Here is a 23,217-nt window from a genome sequence, read left to right as displayed (position 1 = left end):
AGAACATGAAGAGGCTGGGAAACCTCTCATAACTGACCTTTTTCAGTTTGCCTTTCTGTCTTCACATTCATTGACAACTATTCTTCCCACGTCTAGTTAATTAAAATGGGAGCTATGAATGTAAACACTATGTGCTTCCACAGTTTGTAGCACAGATACATCATTTCTCAGAGTGAATAGCAGCTTCTTGTGCAGTCACATTGTGTCATATAATATCAAAATTATCTGGAGCTGATGAGGAAATTGGAATGTTGCTGTGCTCAGAGTTCCTGGAGTGTCTGTACAGCATGATCCCCAGTACACTGTAAAATAATTTAGGCTGGAAGGGATCCATGGAGGTCATCTGGTCCAACACACCACACATAGCAGGACCAGCTTCGAAGGTGGATCAGGTTGCTTAGGGTTATTTGAGTTCCCAGTACGTTCAAGGATGGAGATGTCACAGTTTCTGTGTAAACTGCTTGATCAATCTTATCTAAAGAAGACCCCACCATCTATTCCATTTCTCTGGCTGCAAACTGAGGGAAGCAGTCTGTTGCTCACGCATACACGTTTGCCCACCTATTAAACACAAAATTGTGTTTAACACCAACTGCACAACTGAAGTTGCTTTTGTAATACCTTTTTTAAACTAATGTTATATAAAAGCACATCCATACCCAATGCCAAAAGGCTTAAAATTTATCTTGCCTACCTTCAGCACTCTGAAAGTTAGCCTAGATGTCTTTTCCAAACTACCTACTGTCAAAAAGGCAGGGTAGAGTGTTCTTGCATATCTAAAGATGAAGCTTCACAAAAGTTCCATTTCTCTCCACACTTTTTCTAACTCAGACCAGGCACCTAATAACTAGCCTGCCTACCACAATTTAATGTATTTTGTATATTTAAATTGATGCATCTTTAAGGAGAAGAACTAGAAAAAAGATCAGGGTGAGACAATGCATAGAGACACCAAATAATTACGAAGTGATCAGCAGTGTAACCAATTAAGTTTTGAAAATTCTGTAGCAAATGCTTTTCTTGTTTTTTCAAACAGAGCACTAACTTAGTCACAGCTTCAAGTGAAAAAATGTACAGTAAGTTCGAGTCTTTAACTGATCACCACACCAACACACATACAAAAAGCATAATTTAATCATCATCTTTTTGCCATGAGTAAGCATTAACAATGAAATATTTAGCTGTCAAAAGTCTTTATGAATATCTAAAGGCCTAATACAAATATCCAAACTATTAGTAAACATTTGTAATTTGAAGTGTTAACAATAAGACATTTAATAACTCTGCATTAAATCTAACAAGACTTTTCTAGAAGAATATTAATTTACAATCATTCTTTCTAACAACTCTTTGTACAATAAAAAAAATTAGATTTGTATTTTTTTGCTTCCTTTTCCCACCCAACCACCCACATAGTTTTGTTCTCAGACTGAGCTAATAGCCGATCAAGCCTGATGGTAAAAATCCTCTCAACCAAGGGTCCAAGATCTCGGTTTCAGCATCCAGCTCAAATTCTCTTTGGGAAAAAAAAATCCATATTTGTATAATGTGCAAAGTGCAACTTTTATCCAGTGCCATCAGAAGTGTGTGCTGCTATGAATATTACCAAAGAAGAAATCAGTAAAAATTAAGACTTCTCTATTTCCGATTGCTCTCTTATGGACAAATGTTAGATGATCTCTATAGGAATGACAGATCCAGTGGATTTTATCCTGGTGCTTACTGGGTCAGGTACTTTCCAATTTCATTAGGTCAAACCAATGTTTTTACTCAAGTTCTTCAGTTTCCTCTGTGAAAAGGTCAGCCAAATCTGCCACTGTCAACACTGAGGCTTCTGACTGTTTCATGGAAGAGCTCGTGTGGCTGTGGGAAAAAATTGCATGTGGGAATCAGAGAAAGAATCAGTGTAAGAAATGAGCTGAGTGCACTGAAGACAGAGCACACAGTTCACTGTCAATACCTGCCCAGCTTTGAAGCTCAGCAGGAAAGCACACCTTCTGTCCAGGAAGCACATACACACTCATCAGCTACTGCTCCTGCACAAATTTTAAGTAAGATAAAAAGTCCATCTACTGTCCCCAGTGTGGTCAACACCAAACACTGCAAAGGCAGCAGAACATGGGATAACCCACCTTGACCTCTTAACATTTAAGGGATTTGCCTGAGCTTCCAAGCATGAGGTTTAATATCACTTTCAAAACATTAGCCCTCATGGGATCATTCAACCACTGTACATTTATCCAAATTTTATGTGCAAAAGTAATGCTAATTCACGGATAAGGAGAATAAATCATTCTTGAAGAGCTAAAACTGAAATCTTCCATAACTACAGCTAAAGATGTGCATGTAATTTTTAGTTTCGTGATCTGTAACAGGGAAAATTTCCTTAAACAAAGGCCTCTTCCTAGATCTGTCATGTGTATACCATCTGGTTAAAAGGTACAAGCCTCTTACACTGTCTGCATAATAAGGAACGTAAATAGCATTTTTGGTCCCGCTCCAATCCATCACTGCTTATAGATTTTGGAAAGATAAACCACAGTGAGAACTGCTTTCTGTGTCTGCACATCAGCGTCATGTATGATTGACTTAGCATCTGGGCAATGCTTGCATGGACTGTGAAACCAAGAAGTGTGACACAGCACCATCAGATGAGGTTTGTAGGATTAAAAAAATAAAATAACAAAAGAAAGAACCCATGTCCTGTGTTAGAGTTTATAACATATTGTTGCTCTAGTGGCAGGCTTAGTGTTACTCCATCAATTGCAACGTTTTTATACCAATGAACATAGGTAAACTGAAAATATAAATCATAACATAATACATAATTTATTACTTGGGCTTTTATGAAATAAAATACACAAAACATAACCAACATATTTCCCAGAGAATTAAAACACCTTAAGCTGCAAGTTGCAGGAGCCAAGTTAAAACTTTTGAAGTTTTAAAACTGTTTTGCCAATCAAAATAGTTTGAAGAACAGCTAAAATTTATATATAAGATGTACATTCCTAACCATAATAAAGGTATGGTGGAGAACCACCTTTTCATTTTCAATGCAATAATGACATTTAAAAAAAATTCAACACATACCTTCTATCTACAGTTTTCAGCATAGTCTGCATTCTCTCTTCTATTGTTGCTTTTATCAGGAACCTATGAACAATCGTAGATCTGAATGTGTTTGAAAAAAAGAAAATGCCACCATAAGTGAGCAGAAGTTTTACTGTTACTGCCAAAGTTTATAACTATATTTTGTCTCATACTAGTTCTATTAAAAGTGTTGAAAATATGCCTCTGGTTTGTAAGAAATGAATGTTAGAAGTGATTAGCAACTTCCATTGACATTTCAGAGTGCTTAGTGCTTCCCTGGAAACACACTTTCACTTTACTGATCACACACTAAATGAATGTAAGCTGTATTAACTAGAATCCTAATGTAGATACAAGGCAAAGTTCTGCTCTCTGTGTCCTTAACAGAAACATTCCTCCAGAGCCAAAAGAAAAAAGAGTTTTGCCCACTGGTTATATACAATGTTCATACTTCACTGTCACAAATTATTCCAAGAGACACGAGCTCAATGTGATGGAAAATTAAACCTAATACACTGAGTTTTAATAATACTATTTTTGAAGACAGCAAAATATAACAATTTTTTTTAAAGAAGTCAGTAACTGTAGTCAGGTAAACAATGGTAAAATATAAAACCCAAAATGTCAATATATGCACCACAAAATGAAAATTCCATTTATGAAATAAATTTTCATTCTATTTACGAAATAAAATTTCAAAAAAGAAAGCAGTAATTTAGAAAAGTGACAGGCGCCAGAAAGTGAAATAGAAAACAGTCAGATCCAAAGATAAAAATGAAAAAGCACCCCATGCTCTCCAGTATAAACATTTTTCAAGGTATGAACCCTTGAAAATGCTTAGATGATTTTCAGGTCTTAGGTTGAAACTTTGGCAGGCAACATTTCACAGAAGAATGAAGGAGGAATGCTTTTGGATTCACAGGCAAAGGTCTACCCCCAAAAAAGAGAAGTAAATAAGAACTGAACTGGTAATAGTTGCACCAGTGACACTAAACAAGAGTATTCCCTAATGTTCCGTGCACTTGGAACAAAGCCCTTTTTAAAAATAAGCCTAGCTGAAATCTTAATTCTTAAAAAGTACAATGTATCTTGATGGTTTTATTGCAAGGTTTTTGCAGCACCTTTCGTCCCAGCATCATGTAGAATTGCACTGTGGGCTGCTGCAATCAATCTTTCCCTCACAGTTACAATTCTATGCCCTCACAGTTAATTCAAAATCTTTATCAACGCACAAATATCCATCTGTTCATAAACATTCTTTCATATACATGCTCCTTCATGTTCACCTCTCTCTTTGCTTTCATTTCCAGAACACAACCACCACTATTATTCTACACTATTGTTATTCCAGAATTGACTGCAGTTATTTTTCTTCTCCATGTACTGGGCTTTAAATTATTTTTTCTAAAGTCATGAGACCTTAGAAAAAACACATACATCTCATAGTTGAGGACAAACTTTCTAAAACCTTTTTCAAGTGTTCAGTACTACCCATGTCAGAGCAACAACACTGAAACAAACAAGAGACATACAAACTCATTAATTTCTTCAAAAAGACAGGGTGAAGGCAGAACTGTGATTTATAAACTTGCCAGTTCTAATGAGAATGTGCTATAACTTTCTTTTTGGGAAAAAACCCAACTAAAAAAAGCCCCAAAACAAGGAAACAAAAAAGCCCCAACAATTTATGCAGCCCCTAATCTGGAGCTGAGAATGACCAGTTAGAAAGAGCCTCTCAAGGAATCTCAGAAAGGCCATGCCTGAACGTAGCCATATATGACATAAATGATGAGTTACTCAGACCTGCAAAGCTAAGATATTTCTGGGCATTTTTGCAAGCAGAAGTCCAAAGTTAAAAACTAAGGCATCAATGGCACATATAAAATAGGGCAGCAGCTGAACAAGGTTTTTTCAGATCTATTCTGGACCACATCTAAAGCCTTGAACACAACTGCACATCTTACTTTGTTTGGCCAATACGATGCACTCTGCCAATAGCCTGTAGCTCGTGTGCTGGATTCAGAATGGGCTCCACGAGCAGAACATGAGTTGCTTCGATGATGTTCAGTCCATTGGAACCAGTGTGAAGAGGCAGCAGCAAAATATTGATGTTGGGATCATATTTAAATGCAGACAGGTTTTCCTAAAAGGCAAACATCACAGCAGTGGGACAGAAGCTCCAATGCAGTGCGTGGGGGACAAGACTATATTTTCAACAAATTATAGCAGCTAATACAGGCTCCAGATCGACAATTTTTGCAGGTCTGTCATCCCAGAACAGATACATGACAGTCTCTGGAAGGCATGAACTTCTTGCAACACTGATCAGTGTGTCACATCCTTAACTTCCATGCCAATGCATCTTTCTCAAAAGTGAATGTACTGTTTATCTCCAAATGCCTTAAACTAGGACTTTTTGAGATTATAATTTTTAGAATTAATAAACTGGAGATCAACATTTCTGCCATACAAATTTGCTGCTTTTTTAGTTTCTGAAATGAAGCAATGAAGTAAAAAGGATCAGATTAACTTTTATGAACTATGATTTTCCCACTGAAAATAATTTAAGAAAAATATCCTTTATGTACCTGAAATTTACTAATTCCATTGATCTGAGAAAAAACCATGTTGTTGTCATACAAAGCTTTTGAAATTATATCCAACACATCTTGCCACTGTGAAAAAAAAACAAAACAAAACCACACAACACAATAAAAGTAACTCAACATTACAAACAGCAATGACAACTAAAAAATAATAATTAGCTTCCCTAACAAAAAGTAGATTTAAAAACTTTTCAAACTGCTAGGATTTGCAATTCTTTTAAAAAAATTGTGTGCTAGAAACCAAATCTTTCATAAAACTAAGTAAGATGAGTTATTAGAAAGATAACTTGAATGAAAAAAATTGGTAGCCATTGAAAAAACAGTTTTACAATGTATGAAAAACATCTGGACATCACATTTAAAATTATCTAGAATTTCTACTGCTTCCATACAAATCTAAGTGTTTGCCCTTTAAAGAAACAAGCTTTCACATCTGCTGACTGTGATCATTATTCTTGTTCCAGTTACAAGACTTGACCTACAAATCCTCAAAACAATCAAGTGGTTGTACTGAGTGATTCAACATTTTGGTAGCTAAACTAGCTCCTGAAAAGATTATGAATGCTTTAAACTCAAAAGACACATGCAAAGACAAGACAGAAAATGGTGATTAATACCGTTGAGAAAACTAAGGACTTAGCCCCCGGATCTTTAAATTGAATTTTCTTCAGTGTTCGGACCACAGCTTCCACTTTGGTGGAGTGACTTCCCTTGAAAAGTCAAAGAAGCACATTAGTAAAGTAGGATAGTAAAAAACTCCTTCCACATTCATTGCTTTATTAAATGATGTTATATTTGGTCTCTTACACACCTTACACAAAATTAACAATCATCAGCCTTGAGGAAGGGCAGGTGAAGTAGCACTGAACTACTTTTACCTCTCCCTTATAACACACTGCACTAGGATCAGCAGAGTGTACCAGCATGAGCAGCACATGGAGAATGAAGTGCCATACAGACACACCCTCTGGTTCTGCATGAGGCAAAGCAGATGGCCCAGGCGGTGCAGGGGCACCAAATGTGCCCATTAGGCCTCCTGCACTTTAACTTTGTGGCACAGTCTTTAGTGAGTCTTTCAAATGCACATTAAAATTCCCGTACCTTCACACCTTTTGAAAATGGACCAAGAAAAAAAAAAACCTGAATGTTATTTATGTTGCTTTTGTTTCTCGCTCTGGCAACATCAAACTTAAGTTCAGTACTATGAAGCTTGTTAATTATATTTAAAACAGTATGAAAATTGTAAATACAATTGATTATTGAATGATGGTGAGCTGCAATGAAAACATCTTTCTGCATTCAGAACTATTTCAGTGCTTAATGAATCCAATACTTTATTCTACATCTTGTCCATTTTGATTTGTGTATTCTTCCCTATCCCCTTAGGTCAGCAAGAGGATCCAATGAGATGCAATTCTTTTTCCATCTCCTTCAATATGTACTTTCTATTACAGCAATTTTACCTCATGTCTTTTCTAAAGAAGCCTTTACTTTCTCACTACACACAAAGTCATTTCAAACTGTGCTAGATTCAGCAGGACAAATACTGTTTTATTTCTGTCTGCACCTGTCTTTTGAACATTGAATTAACTATGTTGGCTCACTACAATGACAGATCAAATTTACTGAAGTCATGCTGTGTGCAGAATTGGCTGGGGAAGGATGTCAGCAGTCTCAGCACAAGCTGGGAACCAGTGCTGGGCTCCTTGATCACTCACACATTAGGCAGCTAACATGTGAAAGACTTTCTGTTTTACCAAAGGCTGCAGTAAGCTGTGCCATTTTATTACTCAGGATCCTCCACAGTGATTCCAACTCTATGTCACAGACATAGAAACTAACCAGCTTTCTTCCACGTCATTTCTGTTGCACCTGGTAGACACTGACTGTCCATCTGACTGTTTGCAAAGTCACATGGACAATTAGAAATGCTTATGTTGGCAGGTCTGAAAGGATGACACATTTGCAGCCCCATGGCTACTGCCTGCTAATCATAAACACCCACAGTTAGGAGATCTGAGACTAGCCTTTAGGACTTCCTACAGAATTCCAGGGTCATTTTTGGCTTTTCCAATTCTGTTCATCTCTGATTGAGTGACGACAATCCTGGCTAATATGTTCTAGTAGTCTTTTCCTCAGAAACTGTTTTTAGACCTTAAGACAAATTCAATTTTCCCCTGCTATAGCAGATAGCAGCTTTAGCCACTGTTGTTGATTTTTCTACCCTTCAGATTCCTGTGACTCAGGTGTCACAAAGGTCACTTCATACAGATCAGTATGCAGAAAAGAACAGCACAATGCTCAAAGTGGGCACAGTCTTTCTCCTCTATTTTTTAAACAAAATAACTGTATAAAGTTCTCCATCCCTTTTGTCTACATTATGTTAAACCATATTATACTTATTGAACTTACAAGTGACTAAAACTTTGGCTCACAGCACACACAAAGATCTCAATTATGTTCTCTATGGAGAGATGAAACTAACAGAAACACTCTTGTTTTTCAGTCTGTCTTAAAAAATGGTATCCTACTCATTACCCCTACACCATGAGGCAGTCATTTTGTTAAATATTCAAATGACTATTTATAAAGAAATTGGCTAGATCAAATGAATTACGGAACAGTTAACTTTAGAAGCAAACCTAACAAACAATTACCCTCTAACAAACAATTTCTGTCTTAGATGACAGGCTGGCAACACCCACTGTAATACTGACCAGACACAGGAAGCTTTTACAAAACCAAAACATGCAGGGATGCCAGCAATCTCTCTCTCAGTATAAAATGCTTCCATTTACAGTAGTCCTTCTGCATCTAAGGCATTACCTTAAAATGGTTAGTGTCAGTAAAATTAAGTATTAGAAAGAAAGGCAGGTAGTGAATACTTTAAGAGGGATTGAGAAGATCTGATTAAAATATGAACACTGAAAAAAAATCACACAATTTTCATATCTATCCTGAAAGATACTGGTCTTAACATCAGTATTCTATAGAAACCACAGTAAGCTTGTAATTCTTTGTAAACTGTCCTTTAAAGGAATATGAGGTAGAATTTTTTATTTTTAACAATGTTGCTTGTTTACATAGTAAATACAGTGAAGCTACAGTGTAAATTTTTATTTTTTCATTAACTAAGAATGATCTTTGCTCAAGCAAATTCACATAGAATTCATATTTTTGGTTTGTTCAATGTTTTTGATGCAGAAATACTTCAAGAAAACACTACAACCCTTTACACAGGATAGCAGATGACGTGTTCTTTGTGTCTTATTTATGAAGTTTGGTTATTCTGGTTATTTTTAAATGTAATTTATGAAACATATTTGAAATTTTGTTAGAAACAGAGTGATATCTGTAAACTGTATATGGAATTACTATGTAAAAATCCTTGCATGAAGCTGTGTTCTATGAAGTAGCACTTGAAAAATACAGTCTATTTACTCCCCCTGGTGCCACATACTGTCAACTACTTTAATAATTCGAGTTAGGAATCATATCCTCATAAAATGGAATTCCATTTGTCCAGGGAGGTTGAAATAGCTATTGCGAATGTGGTGGCATTGTCCTCAATACAGGGTAGCAACCCTAGAAATTGTGCAAGGTTCAAGGAGACTCACACAGATATCATGGAAGTCTGTCAGCACAACTAGTTATTATCTTTAACTACATTAATCAGATTAAAATTATGACAAGCATTACAATCATATTTTAATCCAGCTGTATCATAATAATATTTTTATTAAAAGACAGCAGTATCATCTAAACCAAAATATTATCAAATTTTATCTTTGCACTTTAGCCCAGAATCCTCTATTTTTTCCACAACTGCACTAAACACAGGTTTTTGGTTTCTAGATGATAATTCTACAAGACATTCGTGCAGTGCAAACATGAATTTATGTACTACCTATATGTCAGCATTGCTAAAGACTCATGGAGATGCTGTCTCTTCAACCCAATGAAAACTCTCCTTTAGTAAAAAATGCCGATACCACAGTGCAATCAGGATTGAATTTCTCTATGTTTGTGTCTAGAGATTTTGTCATTAGGAAAAACAATTTATAAAACCATATAGTACACTTGTCTGCCTAAATGCAGTATGCTACAAAACACAATAAGTATGCACTGCTTAAAGTTTGGGCCGCAGAGCTCCTGCACAAACAACTCACCTTTACAGGAATATCATCCTCCTGATTTGCAGCTTCTGCAGTGAAGACATAAGATATTTCTTTATGAGAAGTGGTCTGCCTGCAAATGGCACATTTAATGGAGCTGCGGCGGGTGCCCACGCTGTACTGCTGGATGATGATTGCAATGCACTCATTACAGAAACAGTGTCCACACGTCAGCACTGCCCACTGTGCAGGAAAAAAAACCCAAACACAACACAGCTTCAGTTTTGGGCCAGTGCAAAAGAAAAACAGTGTACTAATCTATGATAAATTATATTTTCATAGAGAAATTACGTTTTTTTCATGATATTCATCAGATTAAAGGATAATTTTACAATTGTTGCACTCCAGCTAATAAAAAGCCTGAATTTTAAAGTTTTCCAGCATAGAGACATTCATGATCTAAAGGAAGTCTCTGAATTTATTGTTCATTGTTTGCATTTTCTCAGTTTTGAACTTCAGGAAAGACATTACAATCTTCCATTTCTACGAAAAATGATTCTTAATGCCTTATATGTAAACACAGATTAAGTATTTACATACTTTTTAAAAATTACAAAAATGTTTTGATTTGCCTTTTCTACAATTCTTTATCTGTGCATTCATACTAGATTGGTCTTATTTAACAAGTGATAGAAAAAATGCTTTAATTTTTCCCTACTGGTAAGTCCAAGGCAGCATCTTTAGACTTAACAAAAAGATTTTATACAGTGTCTTAATCTCTTTTTGACAGAATGTATGTGAAATGAGACTGCATTGCAGAAGCTGTTCTCCCCTTGTGAGTCTAGAGCATCTACATGACAGCTGGAACCCTCCATAATATAGAAACAATTTGCAGACCAGTAGTTTTGAAATTCAAAATAACATCTTTTGCTGTATTAGCCTGTTCTTTAGGCCATTCCAAGAGGAATAACTAGAAGTTTTCATGGGACCAAGTAGCAAAGGGATTGATTAAATCACTGATTTTAAGCAGGTCTTTTAGGCTTTGCTAGGTTTTTTCAATTGTGCAGAAACAGAATGAGAAGTATTTTAAAAGTTCTTTGCAACATGAAAACTGCTATCATCTAAAGAAACAGTCATGCTGTTAAGAAAAGATAAAGAAATTAAAGAGGTTATTTTCCCTTTCAGTGAGCTCTTCCAGCTCTGAGATAAAGAATAATGGCAGTTCACAGGACTAACTGTTGTTCTCTGTAAAAACCTGTATTACCCTGGGCAGAAGAACACAGAGGGGACTTTGGAAACATGGCAGGACAGCAGTTCATGCTTACACATGTCTAAAATGCAAAGAGAAGCTAAACCTCCTTAAAATAGCTGCCCTAAAAGGAAAAGACAATTTAGTTTTACCATAACGAGTCCTTTTATGTTCTTCCCCAATGCATGGTAAGTCAAGTTTAAACTATGGCTTTGTACTTTAAGATATAGATTAAGTCTCACTTGAATTTCAACTCCTGCACTTCAGCAGGGAAAGAAATCCACACTGCCAGTATTTATTCTGTTGGATTTTGCTGCTGTGTGCATATGTAATATCCTTTTCTTTAGAAGAAAAAATACTACCAATAGGAACAATTACAATAAAATACAATAGTATACAATAGAAGTTTACCTACTTCTTCTTTCTGTTAGCTTATAAATGGGAAAGAAATCTTTCTGCCAGAAGTATAACTTCAGATTTATAAAACAATCATGAAATCACATTTTTGGAACACTTAAGCAGATGTCAAAACCTAAAAGAAGTAGAGGACCTTGCATCTGAGAAAGATGTTATTTCAGGGGAGAGGCTGGTTGGTACATTACAGAAACAGCTCATTTTCCCTGTTTCAATACAACATCCATTTAAAAACAGATCTTGACAATTTGACACACAACTGGCTCAGCTCCAACTAAAGATGTTCTAAAAGTAAAACCTGCTGAATAAGTATCTTACCTGTCTTCCCAGTTGGCGTGCACAGATAGGACATGGTTCTGGGTTAACTCCTCCAGTAGTTTTGTCCTGAGACTATAAATTAGAAAAAAACCCCAACTTTGTGTTTTGTTATTCTATATTTAAAATAAGCTTCTAGAAAAAATGAATAATGAAACCCTTAAAAGAAACCACATCAAACCAAAACACTGTCTGAGCAAATATAAAACATATCCATGTACTCAAGTCCACCTTGAGGAGTTAAAACACATGTAACTTATGGTAAGCAAAAGGAGCACTTTTCATTCTGCAGTCCTTCTGATGGCATCAGCAGCTCTGTAACAGCTCTGAAAAATCCTCGTAAAATACAAGTTTCAAACAAGAAACTCCACATATTTTCTATCAGCTTCACATGGTTGCAAAACCACTTAAATTTTGCTTAACTATGCTTACTTTAACATAAATGCACTTACTTAAACACTATGATCAAAATAACATATAATACATGGAGTTGTCTGTTTTGCTTTTTTTTTAATGCTCACTTTAACTCCAAAAGTGATTATCCTTCTGTTTCAGGTAAGCTATCAGTAAAATACCAAAGGTATGCAGAGACATACATAATTTTATAAGGCTTCTACTAAACATGGCCCAGTTAGTTTTAATGAAAACTTTACACATCTAAAACTATCTTATAGTTTAATAAGTATATAATTAAACAAGTAACTAAAATATATAATGCAATAAATAATTTTATGAGCACACAGTAACACAAAGAACAGCACACTGAATTTCAAAATGTGATCAATCTTTACAGAAAATACAATTTCTTTAAGATGGAAATTTTAAATAAAAATAATGGTAGGTTTCATCCCTTCCACAGGGAAAGGTAAAGATCAAGGAACCATTAATCTTACTTTTTCCAGATTAGTCAGGTACAGAAGTTGTCCTAATTTCTTTTGAAGTTGTGATTTGGCAACTGCCTTGTCATTCAGAAGTTTCACTCGATTTTGCTCTACCTAAGAAAACAACATTAAATATGTGTTAAAAAGGGAAAAAAAGTTGAGTTTTACAATACGGCTTAAATTATTTTTTTTGTGAAATTTAGAATATCTATTCATTTCCTGTACCCAGTATGAACACAGCACCATGAATAGGCTGAGATGCAGAATGCACATAAAATTGCTTTTTATTGTTTTACTTACATTATTAGCTCTTTAGAGAAACAAAATTAATTTTAAATAACCCAAATTTTCAGAAGTTTCTTTTGAAGTTCCTTCAATGTATCATCTCTTTTCTTACAATTGTGTATACATATACCAGAATTAACTGCTGGTTCAAAAAACAACGTGTAAGAGACAATTATCTTCTTTATATTTCTTAGAAATGTCCACTTTTGATTTAACCTATACAAAGACAGAAACATCAAGCTGACTTTTTTTTAGATTAATTACAGCTGATAGTGGAGAAGTTCAATTCTGCAGAAGAGGCAGGCACCTGAAGGATGAAGGCCAAAGAAATGGGCGTTTCTTTTATGGCTGCACATACATGTATAAATCCTAAGACTTTATTAGGCATTTGTTAAGCAAAGTGCTCCTTTTTAAAAATTGTTTTAATACAGAGATGAAATTTATTTCCTTATAAAAAGAAGCAATTTTATCTAACTCAATCTCACAGAAAAAAAGCACAAAATGTGTCTATAGAAAATACACTTCTGTTGGTGCAAAAAAAAATTAAAGGTTAAATCAACCCAAGATTTTTTCTATCATCATGAACAGAGTCAGGGGTAGCTCGGAAATTTCAAAATACTGAAAAAAAGATTTTTCTTTGATGTGCTTATTTCTGTTTAATATAGGTATTTGTGAAAAGTATCAATATGGGTAAGGAATCAGGTCAACTTAATTTTCCACCCAGCTTGGAAAACTGGGCAACTGTAGAGAAAGGAAGTTGCCGCTCCTGAAAGGGTAGCGGTCTCTTGGAAACATGCCACTCTGTCAGAAGGCTAACAAAACATATCAGAATAACAGTTTCAAGCTCAAAATGGCCCATGTACTCAACCTAGCAAAATTCTATACTCCACCAAGCCTGTCTGAAATGAAAACAGAGACACATTATAGACATTATACATCGATCCAGATATAGATTTTAATTTTGTAGGAGGTAGGTTCCTTCAAAAAGAAACCACTCTTTCCTGCCCAGTACTCTACCTCATGTGGCTCTATGATGTGGAGCACCGGTGGGTTTGGTTTTGGCTCATCAGGGTGACGCACTCTCAGCCGCTCTGTCGCCATGGCCAGCTCATCAATGGCAGACACGTGATCCCTGAGCACCATCCAGTACTCATGAAGTAACTGCAGGAAAACCCCAACAAGTGAGCAGCAGAACTGAATTGAGTGACACTTACACGACTCTGCCATACAATGTAAGATGAAATGTGAGAATCTTTTGGAGGAACAGATAATATTTCTTTACAGCATTCAGCCATAACAACAACTAATTATAATGGAAAACAAGCAGTATAGACATACTGACATATAGGCATTTTGTCTGCTCTCTTCTCCAGCCTCTCTGAATAAACAACTAGAAATAGCTGTCACTCCTTTCTTCTACAGCAATTAGTGTTACAATAATTAATGCAACTAAAAATTCAGATACAAAATGCCTTGCAAAACAAACAAAAAAAACTCCTTGATGAATGAAAAAAAAAGTTATTTCACAGAGTATCATTCTTGTAGCTCAGTGTATACAGGAGTAGTACAGACCACTGAATCAGTATTTCCAAGTTACAACAGACGGAATCATAACACTGTCTTCATTCTCATTGGTATATTAGGTGCATCTTTTGTTTCCTAACGTAAAGGCACATGAAAAAACTGTGTTCCTTCTTCACAAGACTGAAGGTAACCTGAATTACAGAATGGACCAGCGCTGGATTTGCTGAGTCTTGTTACATTCTGATTCAAGTAAACAGATGAACACATTTAATTATATCTTTATGCTGTCTTAATAGATGCAATTACATTGCTTAGTAATTTGATTAGTAGCCAGTATAGCTTTTAGAAACTATTAGCTCCCATATAAATCATTTAAAATCAAATCCTGTAATAAGCACTGTGGAAAAGGTTGGTAGGCAAGGCCTAATTTCAGGAATACGACTTAGATGTGCTAATATTTAGCTGCAATTTGTTTATAATAAATTAAATGGACCACCCAACTGTTTGATCAGCATGTAATTTACTGTACCTTATATTCCTTTTTCCATGCTTCAAAGAGCTCCAGGAATACACTCCCTTCTTCAGTTACCCTAGCATCCATTCGGTGAGCTTTGGCAAAGGAAAGAAGAGCTTTCAAAGCACGCTCCGTTTCACTGGTTGCCCAGAGCCCTCTGCTTGTGGTGGGCAAACGGTCATCGACAAGCCCCTCTTCGTCTTCTATCATCTCCTCGAATATTGCCATCTGGCCTTTAACACTTCAAAACAAACCAAGCACAGCACTTAGCACTGATCTGGTACTTCCACATCCATCTGTACTTATTCAGCCTTCTTATATATGATTAAAGGATAATGCAAACCAAGGAAATATAAACAGCTGTTTTACTACCCAGCCAAAAGCTTGCTTTGAACACAGTGACCTCGGTACCAATCCTCAGGCCATTCTGTCAGCCCCAAGTCATCTATACCTTTTGTAAAGGCTTACACATCTAAATCATCTTTCAGTAGTTATTAATGTCACATCCATGAAAAAAAAAAAATTCTGACTTTTTATATAAGCAAGAATTACAGTTAAACTCTGTCATGGTTTGAGCCTGGCACAGAGCCAGTGCCCCCATGAAAATGCCCTCACCCTGGTGTCTGCTGTGAGATGTGACCAGGAATAAGCAAAACAGGCTCCAACTTAAACATAAAGAACACTTTATTACCTAACCTACAGGAAAATAGGGAAAAACTATAAGGAAAAGAAAAAAAAAATTGAAAACCTTACAAAAAACCACTTTCCTCCTCCCCACTACCTGACTTTCCCAATCCGATACATTCTCCCAAATCACCAACTGCCCAGCCTGGCACCACACTTTAGTATACTCAAACTTCAGTTCATGAAGAGGAGAGGAGTCCTTCTTGTTCCATAGGCTTCCCCTGGAAACACACTGAAACCTCGTGTGCTTCCCTGTCACTTCGGCACCGCCCGGAAAAAGTCTTTTTGCCGCTTGTGACATCTTCCTTCCATGCCCAGTGCTCTCACCACTGTGCATGGCCAGAGCTGCTTTTAGGGTTGTCTTTCAAGGATGCCTTGTCTCACTCCAAAAAGGCACAGTCTCTGCTTTGGGATATCTGTCCCCCCCATATTTTTCCAACCCCCTGGGGCCGGGGGGTCCTCACGATGAACCCTCCTGGTTCTGAGCCACTGCTTCCCCCTAAGTGCAGTCTCTGTGTCACAGGAACAAACTGAGTCCATGGCCACAAGAAAAGTCCAGCCAAAAGGCCACTCCAAATCATCTCTCCCCATTCAATCATCTCCACGTTCTTCGGGCCAGGTCCTTGTCTCATCTCATCTCTTATCTCCCTTCTTATTCAGCTTCGAGGAGGATTAGCATTTTTGCAAGGCCCCAATCATGAAAGAAAGGGGTTAAAACTTTCAGTCTCTGTCTGTCCCGGAGCTGCGGCACTCCCACACACGCTGCTGCTCCGGCCGGGCACTCTTCCCCCCACCTTCTCCTCCTGGGCCAGCTGCTATCACATTCGGTGTCGCCGGCTCTCCCTCTCCCTCCTGGGGGGGGGGGAATGGCTGCCCGAGGGCTGACTCCCTGGGATCTTCCACCCTTCCATCCTCGAGGGCCTCCTCACCTCCCATCTCTGTCCAGGCCCAGGGCCTACCACGTGGCTGCCCCTCCCCCGCCCAGCAGCAGCGGCTGGACAGGGGAGGGAGATCCGACTTCTTCTCCACGACGTCCCAAGAAAACCTCCCAGGGCCAGAGCCCCCCTTTTTAACCCCTGTGTATTCTCGGAGGTGTGTCCAAACCCCACTGGCTACACCAGGTGTCAGTATCAAACTCCGAACATCCATTGGTTTGACCACAGCATCCCAGAATTCCCACTTCTTCCTGGTCAAACCACCACAAACTCAGATAAAAAACTTGCTGTGTATTATACTGTAAAGAACAGTACAGCTTTTCAGTTCTCTCCTTGACAAATAATGCTAATTTTAAAATAATCCATTCTTCCTGATTCCAGCAGTCATGAAGCAACAGAACTCCCACTGGTAAAGACTTCTTAAAATGTTTTCTCAGTAATCTCAAGACTTTTCAATCCAATTTTGACATTGTGAGGGATATGAGAGAGAGAAGTCCAAAAGAAAGCATGCAGAGAACTGTAATCTATGTCTTTCAGTACCACCCACTTTGCATACTTCTCTGACACCCCATGCTGGTGTCACCCTTCTTTCAGCTTCATCCTGTCTGAGATCTCTCATTGTAACACTGAATGAGGGTGGTATTACACCACTTGCAGCTGGATTGCAAATAAATATTTGCACAAATAGGAGTATGTGTTAAATTAGCATACTTGTATCTATACACACGCTTTCTGAACATGCCACCACTTCATTTCAGATGTGTGGTCATATTATAATGGCTTGAGAGAAAGTGGCATGTATTCATTCCTTGGACACCTTTTCTTCAAATGAAATTTACATAGAAAATTAAACCTAATAGAACTACTATCAAAGCCATCAGCAAGAAATCTCTGTCATTGGGTCATATACTTATTTCAAACAACATAAACTAATCCAACTTTCACTTTTTCTAACAGTGAGGTATTTATAAAGCTACGAACTTACCTATGCATAAAGAGCTTTGACTCGTATTCTGTGAACAATTCGTCAGCCTTACAAAAGACACAGCTGCAATACAGAAAATTGAAAACAGAGGCACTCAATTTCATCAGAAACAAAATTATCATAAGCCCCTATTCCAACATAAAAAACTACACAAAATTCTTTAAAAAGAACAAAATAACAGTCATATGTACACTAATATAGCTAACACCAGAAGATTTTATAAAAATAAAACCAAAGGTCATGATGCTAACAAATAAACCTGTGATATCTGTGTGCATACAGCTCCTGAGTACATAATAAAGGCTTCAGTATGTTATTTCAAATAAAGGAAAATGTAGTAATACACATCTAAACTATATTTTCTGTTTTCAAGACCTACTTGTTAAGTGGCAGTCTAACAGGTCGCAAATGGCAGATAGTGGCAGCCTCAATGACCTGCTTAGAAGGAGGCCCTTCTAAGTTTTTCACTGCTTCTCTTACAATCTTCTGGAACTTCTTCACTTCATCCAGCTGAGTTGTGAGTAGGTATTGAAGGCCTCTGCAGTCACGGAATCTTATTTAAAGAAAAAGGGAAATTACTGTACACCAATACATAAAATCCAAACTTGACTCAGTATTCTGAAGTAGAAGAGAAGTAGCTAAATAGCAATCTAGGACAACATAAAAAATTTTAATAAAAAGGAAGCAAATGCTTATTCCTGCTACATGCAATGCTGTCAGAAATCACTCTAGTGAATCCCCAGAGCTGATGCCTGGTATCTTTAGAAAGACTCTTTCCAAGACTTGAGAGGTGTGGCCAAATACTAGTAGTGAACACCAACCTGCAACATTTTGGTCCACAATGCAGATCTAGTAATGGAAACCACTGCACATACAGTCTTACTTGTGTCTGCTGGCCAAAAAAATTATTTTCAATGCACCTGTGCAATTCACAACAGACACATGCACACATCACAAAAATACACTTCATTCAGCAACTGAGCTTTAAAGTTAAATTTATTAAATGGGCATAACAGTAAACTTTTTCTGAAACCTAGCTACCTAGCTGTCTCCTGTGACTGGAGGGGTGGTGCAGTAATGAACACAAACACGAACAGAAGTTAAGCACTTCTCACATTGTGTTTTTCCTGAGATGGTCTTTTGCTGAAAGAAAGTGCATCATTCTACAAGGTCTGATATTGATGTACAAGACTTTGGCATTATGCAATATGGAGAGTTTGATTCAAAACATAAATTTTGTACAGTGCAGAGAGCAAAGCACAGGTTTAACAGTACTAAAGCTTGGCATTCAATATAACCTACTTCAGTAATATGCGTTTTAAAATAACATAGACCAAGTTTGCCTAACCAGGCAGTTTGAAAATAAATTAAACTGCAACCACAAGTCTGCTGTTATTATCATCAATTGCCAAATAATATCAGCTTTTATAAAAATTTCCATCACTATACCATGGATTAATTATATCCAGTACTCAACTCAGAGTACTTGTTGCTTCCACCATTGACCAGTAGAACTTGATACAACACTGTTTTTTAAGTTTTATTTCATATGCTAAAATAAATTGAATAAGAATTAAGTTTTATCCCTGTGTTATAGAAGAAAGTTTAGTCATAGATAGCTTTTCCAAAGTTACACAATCTGTAAGCAGCAATTTAAGAATATACTTTCTAAATACCTAATTTCAAAGAAAAATAAACAAAACAGTGTGACACAAGCTAACGTACAGATGGATAGCATAATAGTTTTGCAAGAACACGCAAACAATCCTTTCCTCATATTTTTTTGACCAGAATGTGATGCTATCATTCTCAAAGAACCATGAGATGTTCACATCCAGACTAACAGAGTGCTGAGGTTGGAAGGGGCCTTAGGGTGTTGCCTTGCTCAAAAGTTCTCCTCAGGCAGGGTCACCTAGAGCTGGTTGCCCAAGACCATGCCCAGACAACTTTTGAGTATTTCAAGGATGGAGACCCCACAATGCCTCTGTGCTACCTGTTCCAGTGCTCAGTCACCCTCACAGAAAAAAGCATTCCCTGATGTTCAGAGGGAACATCTTGTGTTTCAGTTTGTGCCCATTGCCTCTTGTGCTGAAGAAAAAAGAAGTTTTGTGTTTTTATTTAGATTATTCAATATAATTATGCTAAGTACTGAAAATAAAGGTATATTTACTTCAATCAGGAAAAATTTCAACCTTTTGGAATCGTGATGGCAGAATAGTCAGAGTGAAGGACACATCTTTATATACGCAATTAAAATATGTGTATCTTGAGTATTTAAATTTATACACACATTTCATAAACTTGTACACAGATGTATATACATACATTTATATATTTCATAAAGATAACAAAAATGTATTTGACTAAAACATGATTCAGAAAGATTGTATTTAAAAGAGTAAGTTCATGTATCCGAGAAAATTGCCTGAAGTTAGACCACCAGAGCACTGTCCTTCCTATGTCTCCCTTCTCTGTGATGAACTTACAGACCTTCATCCAGAATGTACAAGAGGGGCTTAGGAGAAAAGGGTCTATTCAATCCTAAAATTAAGGGGAGACCTTATTGCTTTCTGTATTTATCTAACGGGAACATACAGAGAAGACTGAGTCAAACTTTGTCAAAGGCACCTGACAAAAGAAAAAGAGACAATGTACACATGATGCAACACAGGAAATATTAACTAGGTAAAATAATTTTTATGTCTTTTTATCCATCAAGTAGGCCAAATACTGGAACAGACTTCACACAGAGACTATTGAATCTCCCTCCTTGGAGATGCTAAACAGGTCAAATCGCTGTGTAGCTTTACTGGATTGAACAACCATGGGTCTGGATCTTAAGATGGGGGTTGATTTAAGCAACCTCTGAATGTCCCTTCTGAATTCATTACTCTGTAACTGAATGGTATACTGTTGTCTTGAACATGAATCCAACTTCAAATTCTTTGCTCAGAAAAAGAGTGATGCTATTTTATGGTGTTACACAAGGATTTTCTGATATTGTCTGTCTACTTTCCATTTAAGCAAGCCAATGTCTTTTACAGTTTACTCAATTTTAATGCAATAAACTTTGAATTCTTCTTACTCAGCAGTTTCATAAGTATAGAAGACTATAAAACCACAGTAAATAATGCAGAAGAACATTTCAAAGAATGCTTATCCAAGAGAATACAGTTATTTTCCTGCTTTTTTTTTCCAAGTCTTCTATCTAGTTGTGCTTTTCTCAGGGACTGGTTTTGAAAGATAATTGCAGTCTAGATGCTCTGAAGCAAAAATGTCTGCTATCTAATTGCAACAGTTAGCACAAAGTAGTAAGACAACCTGAGTAGATTTATCTGTATTTAACAAACAGCCTAATTCAGTTATTCTCTTACTTCTCTGCCATGGAGAGTTTACTTGTCTCCTGTTTGTAGTTGCAGGTAATTTCATTTTGCACACGTTGAACAAGCTCCTCATCGATGGCATACTGTATTGCTGTCTGGATGACATCCAACCACCAAGGAGAACCTGAATGTATCTGTATGAAAAACAAGAGCTTTATCCTTTAACTTTCAACAGAGAACCAATTTACTCATTGCAACAGAGGCATATACTGGTCTTTAGGCCACAGTCAAACACAGACTGGCTAATTCCATGAAAAGTGGAGGATTAGGGATATTAAAAAAATATCCTGTCTTCTGCTGACATGTAAAAACATGACTAAGAAACTGTCTACATTCTCCACACCTTTATATTCCTTCAGTAGAATCAGATTCATCAAGGCTCTCTATACAGAACAGTCACACAGAGCTACTGTGATCTCAAAGTTTCTTCCATCTCTCTCTCTCAAAAGGAGATAGAGATATTTAAGCAGAAAAAGCAAAGGTCCCCGTGAAATTAAGTCACTGAAGTGACTGTGTAATTTTAATGGGTGAAAGAAGATAAACAGCTAGAGTTATGGACAAAAAGATGAAAAAAATATTCTTTAAAAATGCCAAAAGTCAGAGACAAAACATTTAAGAGGTACCTGCCTTTCTCTGAAGTTCCCGAATGGTTTGAAGAACTGGCTGTAAGGCCTGATGGGCTTCTGCAACTTCTGCGTTGGATTTACTCATATAATGCTGTCGGAGTTGTTCTGCCTGTGTGGAAACAAGAGACTAAACTATGCACAAATCATACCTGTGAGGAATACTGCAAACATAAAAACTCCCCAACAACCATAGCACTTTTATGTGGTTACCTATCTATGTGCTACCCACCTTCATTTGTAAGCAATATTTAGCAATATTTTTTTTTCCTCTAGAATCCAGCATTTATTAGTAAGCCACAAAAAACACATGAGAAGACAAATCACTATGAAGATGCTAACTGTGCAACTTAGCTTTTGGATAAGCCAAAACAACACAATAGGAATACAATGTATTACAAAAGGGAACTGGAATATAACTCAGTATTTTCTACTTATCTGTGTTGAATAAGCAAACAATAAAAAGACCCCAGAACAGTCTGAAAACAGGACAATTGAACTTACTCATAAAATATACTCATAATATAAAACTTATAAAATAACAAGAAAGGCTTATGTATGCAGTTAACTCAAAAAAGCTATTTCTTTTGAAAGGAAAAGAATTGTTTCTTTTGTTAGGGAAAATGCTGAGGGGACAAAAAATAAAAACATGCTCTACATATTCATGTAAAAACAAAAGATGTTTACCTCTTCTGCAAGTCGGCTGTCACGCAAAGTTGGAGGAATTCCTGGGTGTTTTGCCAACAATTCCATCAAATTATGTGTAGAATGAAGTCTCTAAATATACACAAAGTCAAGAGCAATCATGAAAAAATCCATAGGAACATCCATGACAGGAAAGACCTGAATAGCAATGAAAGCTTACAGCAAGAAATTAGCATGAATTTAAAATCAGTTTTGCTTTCTCTGCTAATCTGGAAGCATCTTATAAAGAAAAGAAAGATTCCTTTCCACATTTTACTGAGATAGGAAATGATAGAATATGAAATATTAAAAAGACCTTCTTTAACGTCTCAAAAGCAAATCAGCAGGCAAGTGTGACACCAGGTCATCAGATCCTATGCCATACTCACCCTCCTAATTAAAACAGCCCTTTACTGTTCTGAAAAACAAATTATCTCAGGGCACTTTCTTTGGTGTCTTTTGGAATATTCTCAGGAAACAATTCATTTAGCCTATCTAAAGCAAAATAAAGCGCAAGGAAAAGACCAGATACCAAGAGCTATAATAATTTTTCATATTTTTCATTTCTCTGAAATAAAAGATACTGAAAAACACATGACCTTTAGGTAGACTTTTAGGGAAAATAAATTTGATTATTAATATAAGGAAACTCTGTTCCTCTTCTCTGGCTTCACTCTTTGTTTCTCAAACCAGACCAATAATATTATGCTTCCTGCACAGCTCCCACAAACTCATAGTAATAACCTCCACTATCATAAACTTGTGCCCTTCTCACATCCTGGATTCTCTTCACCTCTGCCCTATTACTATTTCAGTCACTCAAGAGGACTGGCCAGTAGTGATTTGCTTTTATCCAAAAGAGCTAATCCTACACAACTGAGAAGACTTAACAGAAGCAAAGTTTTATTACACTAAGGCATCATTAAT

General features: G+C 36.7%; 1 protein-coding gene across 5 annotated transcripts in view; it reads right to left on the bottom strand.

Annotated features, from left to right (window-relative positions):
* Positions 1–1,116: 1,116 nt before the first annotated feature.
* The window catches only part of SHPRH (SNF2 histone linker PHD RING helicase), a 49,859-nt gene continuing 27,758 nt past the window's right edge, over positions 1,117–23,217 (bottom strand). For 4 of the 5 annotated variants that reach the window (XM_026794822.2, XM_014268601.3, XM_074537583.1 and 1 more), the window contains 15 exons: positions 22,294–22,383; positions 21,611–21,718; positions 20,975–21,117; positions 17,980–18,153; positions 17,601–17,663; positions 15,012–15,237; positions 13,976–14,119; positions 12,686–12,787; positions 11,796–11,867; positions 9,869–10,057; positions 6,317–6,409; positions 5,682–5,768; positions 5,058–5,236; positions 3,094–3,174; positions 1,117–1,863 (listed from right to left, as the gene is read on the bottom strand). In XM_026794822.2, coding sequence (XP_026650623.2) covers positions 1,767–1,863; positions 3,094–3,174; positions 5,058–5,236; positions 5,682–5,768; positions 6,317–6,409; positions 9,869–10,057; positions 11,796–11,867; positions 12,686–12,787; positions 13,976–14,119; positions 15,012–15,237; positions 17,601–17,663; positions 17,980–18,153; positions 20,975–21,117; positions 21,611–21,718; positions 22,294–22,383 — 1,848 coding nt within the window. In that variant the 3' untranslated portion in view covers positions 1,117–1,766. The remainder of the gene's footprint in view (positions 1,864–3,093; positions 3,175–5,057; positions 5,237–5,681; positions 5,769–6,316; positions 6,410–9,868; positions 10,058–11,795; positions 11,868–12,685; positions 12,788–13,975; positions 14,120–15,011; positions 15,238–17,600; positions 17,664–17,979; positions 18,154–20,974; positions 21,118–21,610; positions 21,719–22,293; positions 22,384–23,217) is intronic. The other variant, XM_026794825.2, reaches the window with a different exon arrangement.

This window comes from Zonotrichia albicollis, chromosome 3 (genome assembly GCF_047830755.1).
Source record: "Zonotrichia albicollis isolate bZonAlb1 chromosome 3, bZonAlb1.hap1, whole genome shotgun sequence".
NCBI lineage: Eukaryota > Metazoa > Chordata > Aves > Passeriformes > Passerellidae > Zonotrichia > Zonotrichia albicollis.
Note: the sequence above shows the minus strand (reverse complement) of the source record. Positions and strands in the feature narration are given on the sequence as shown.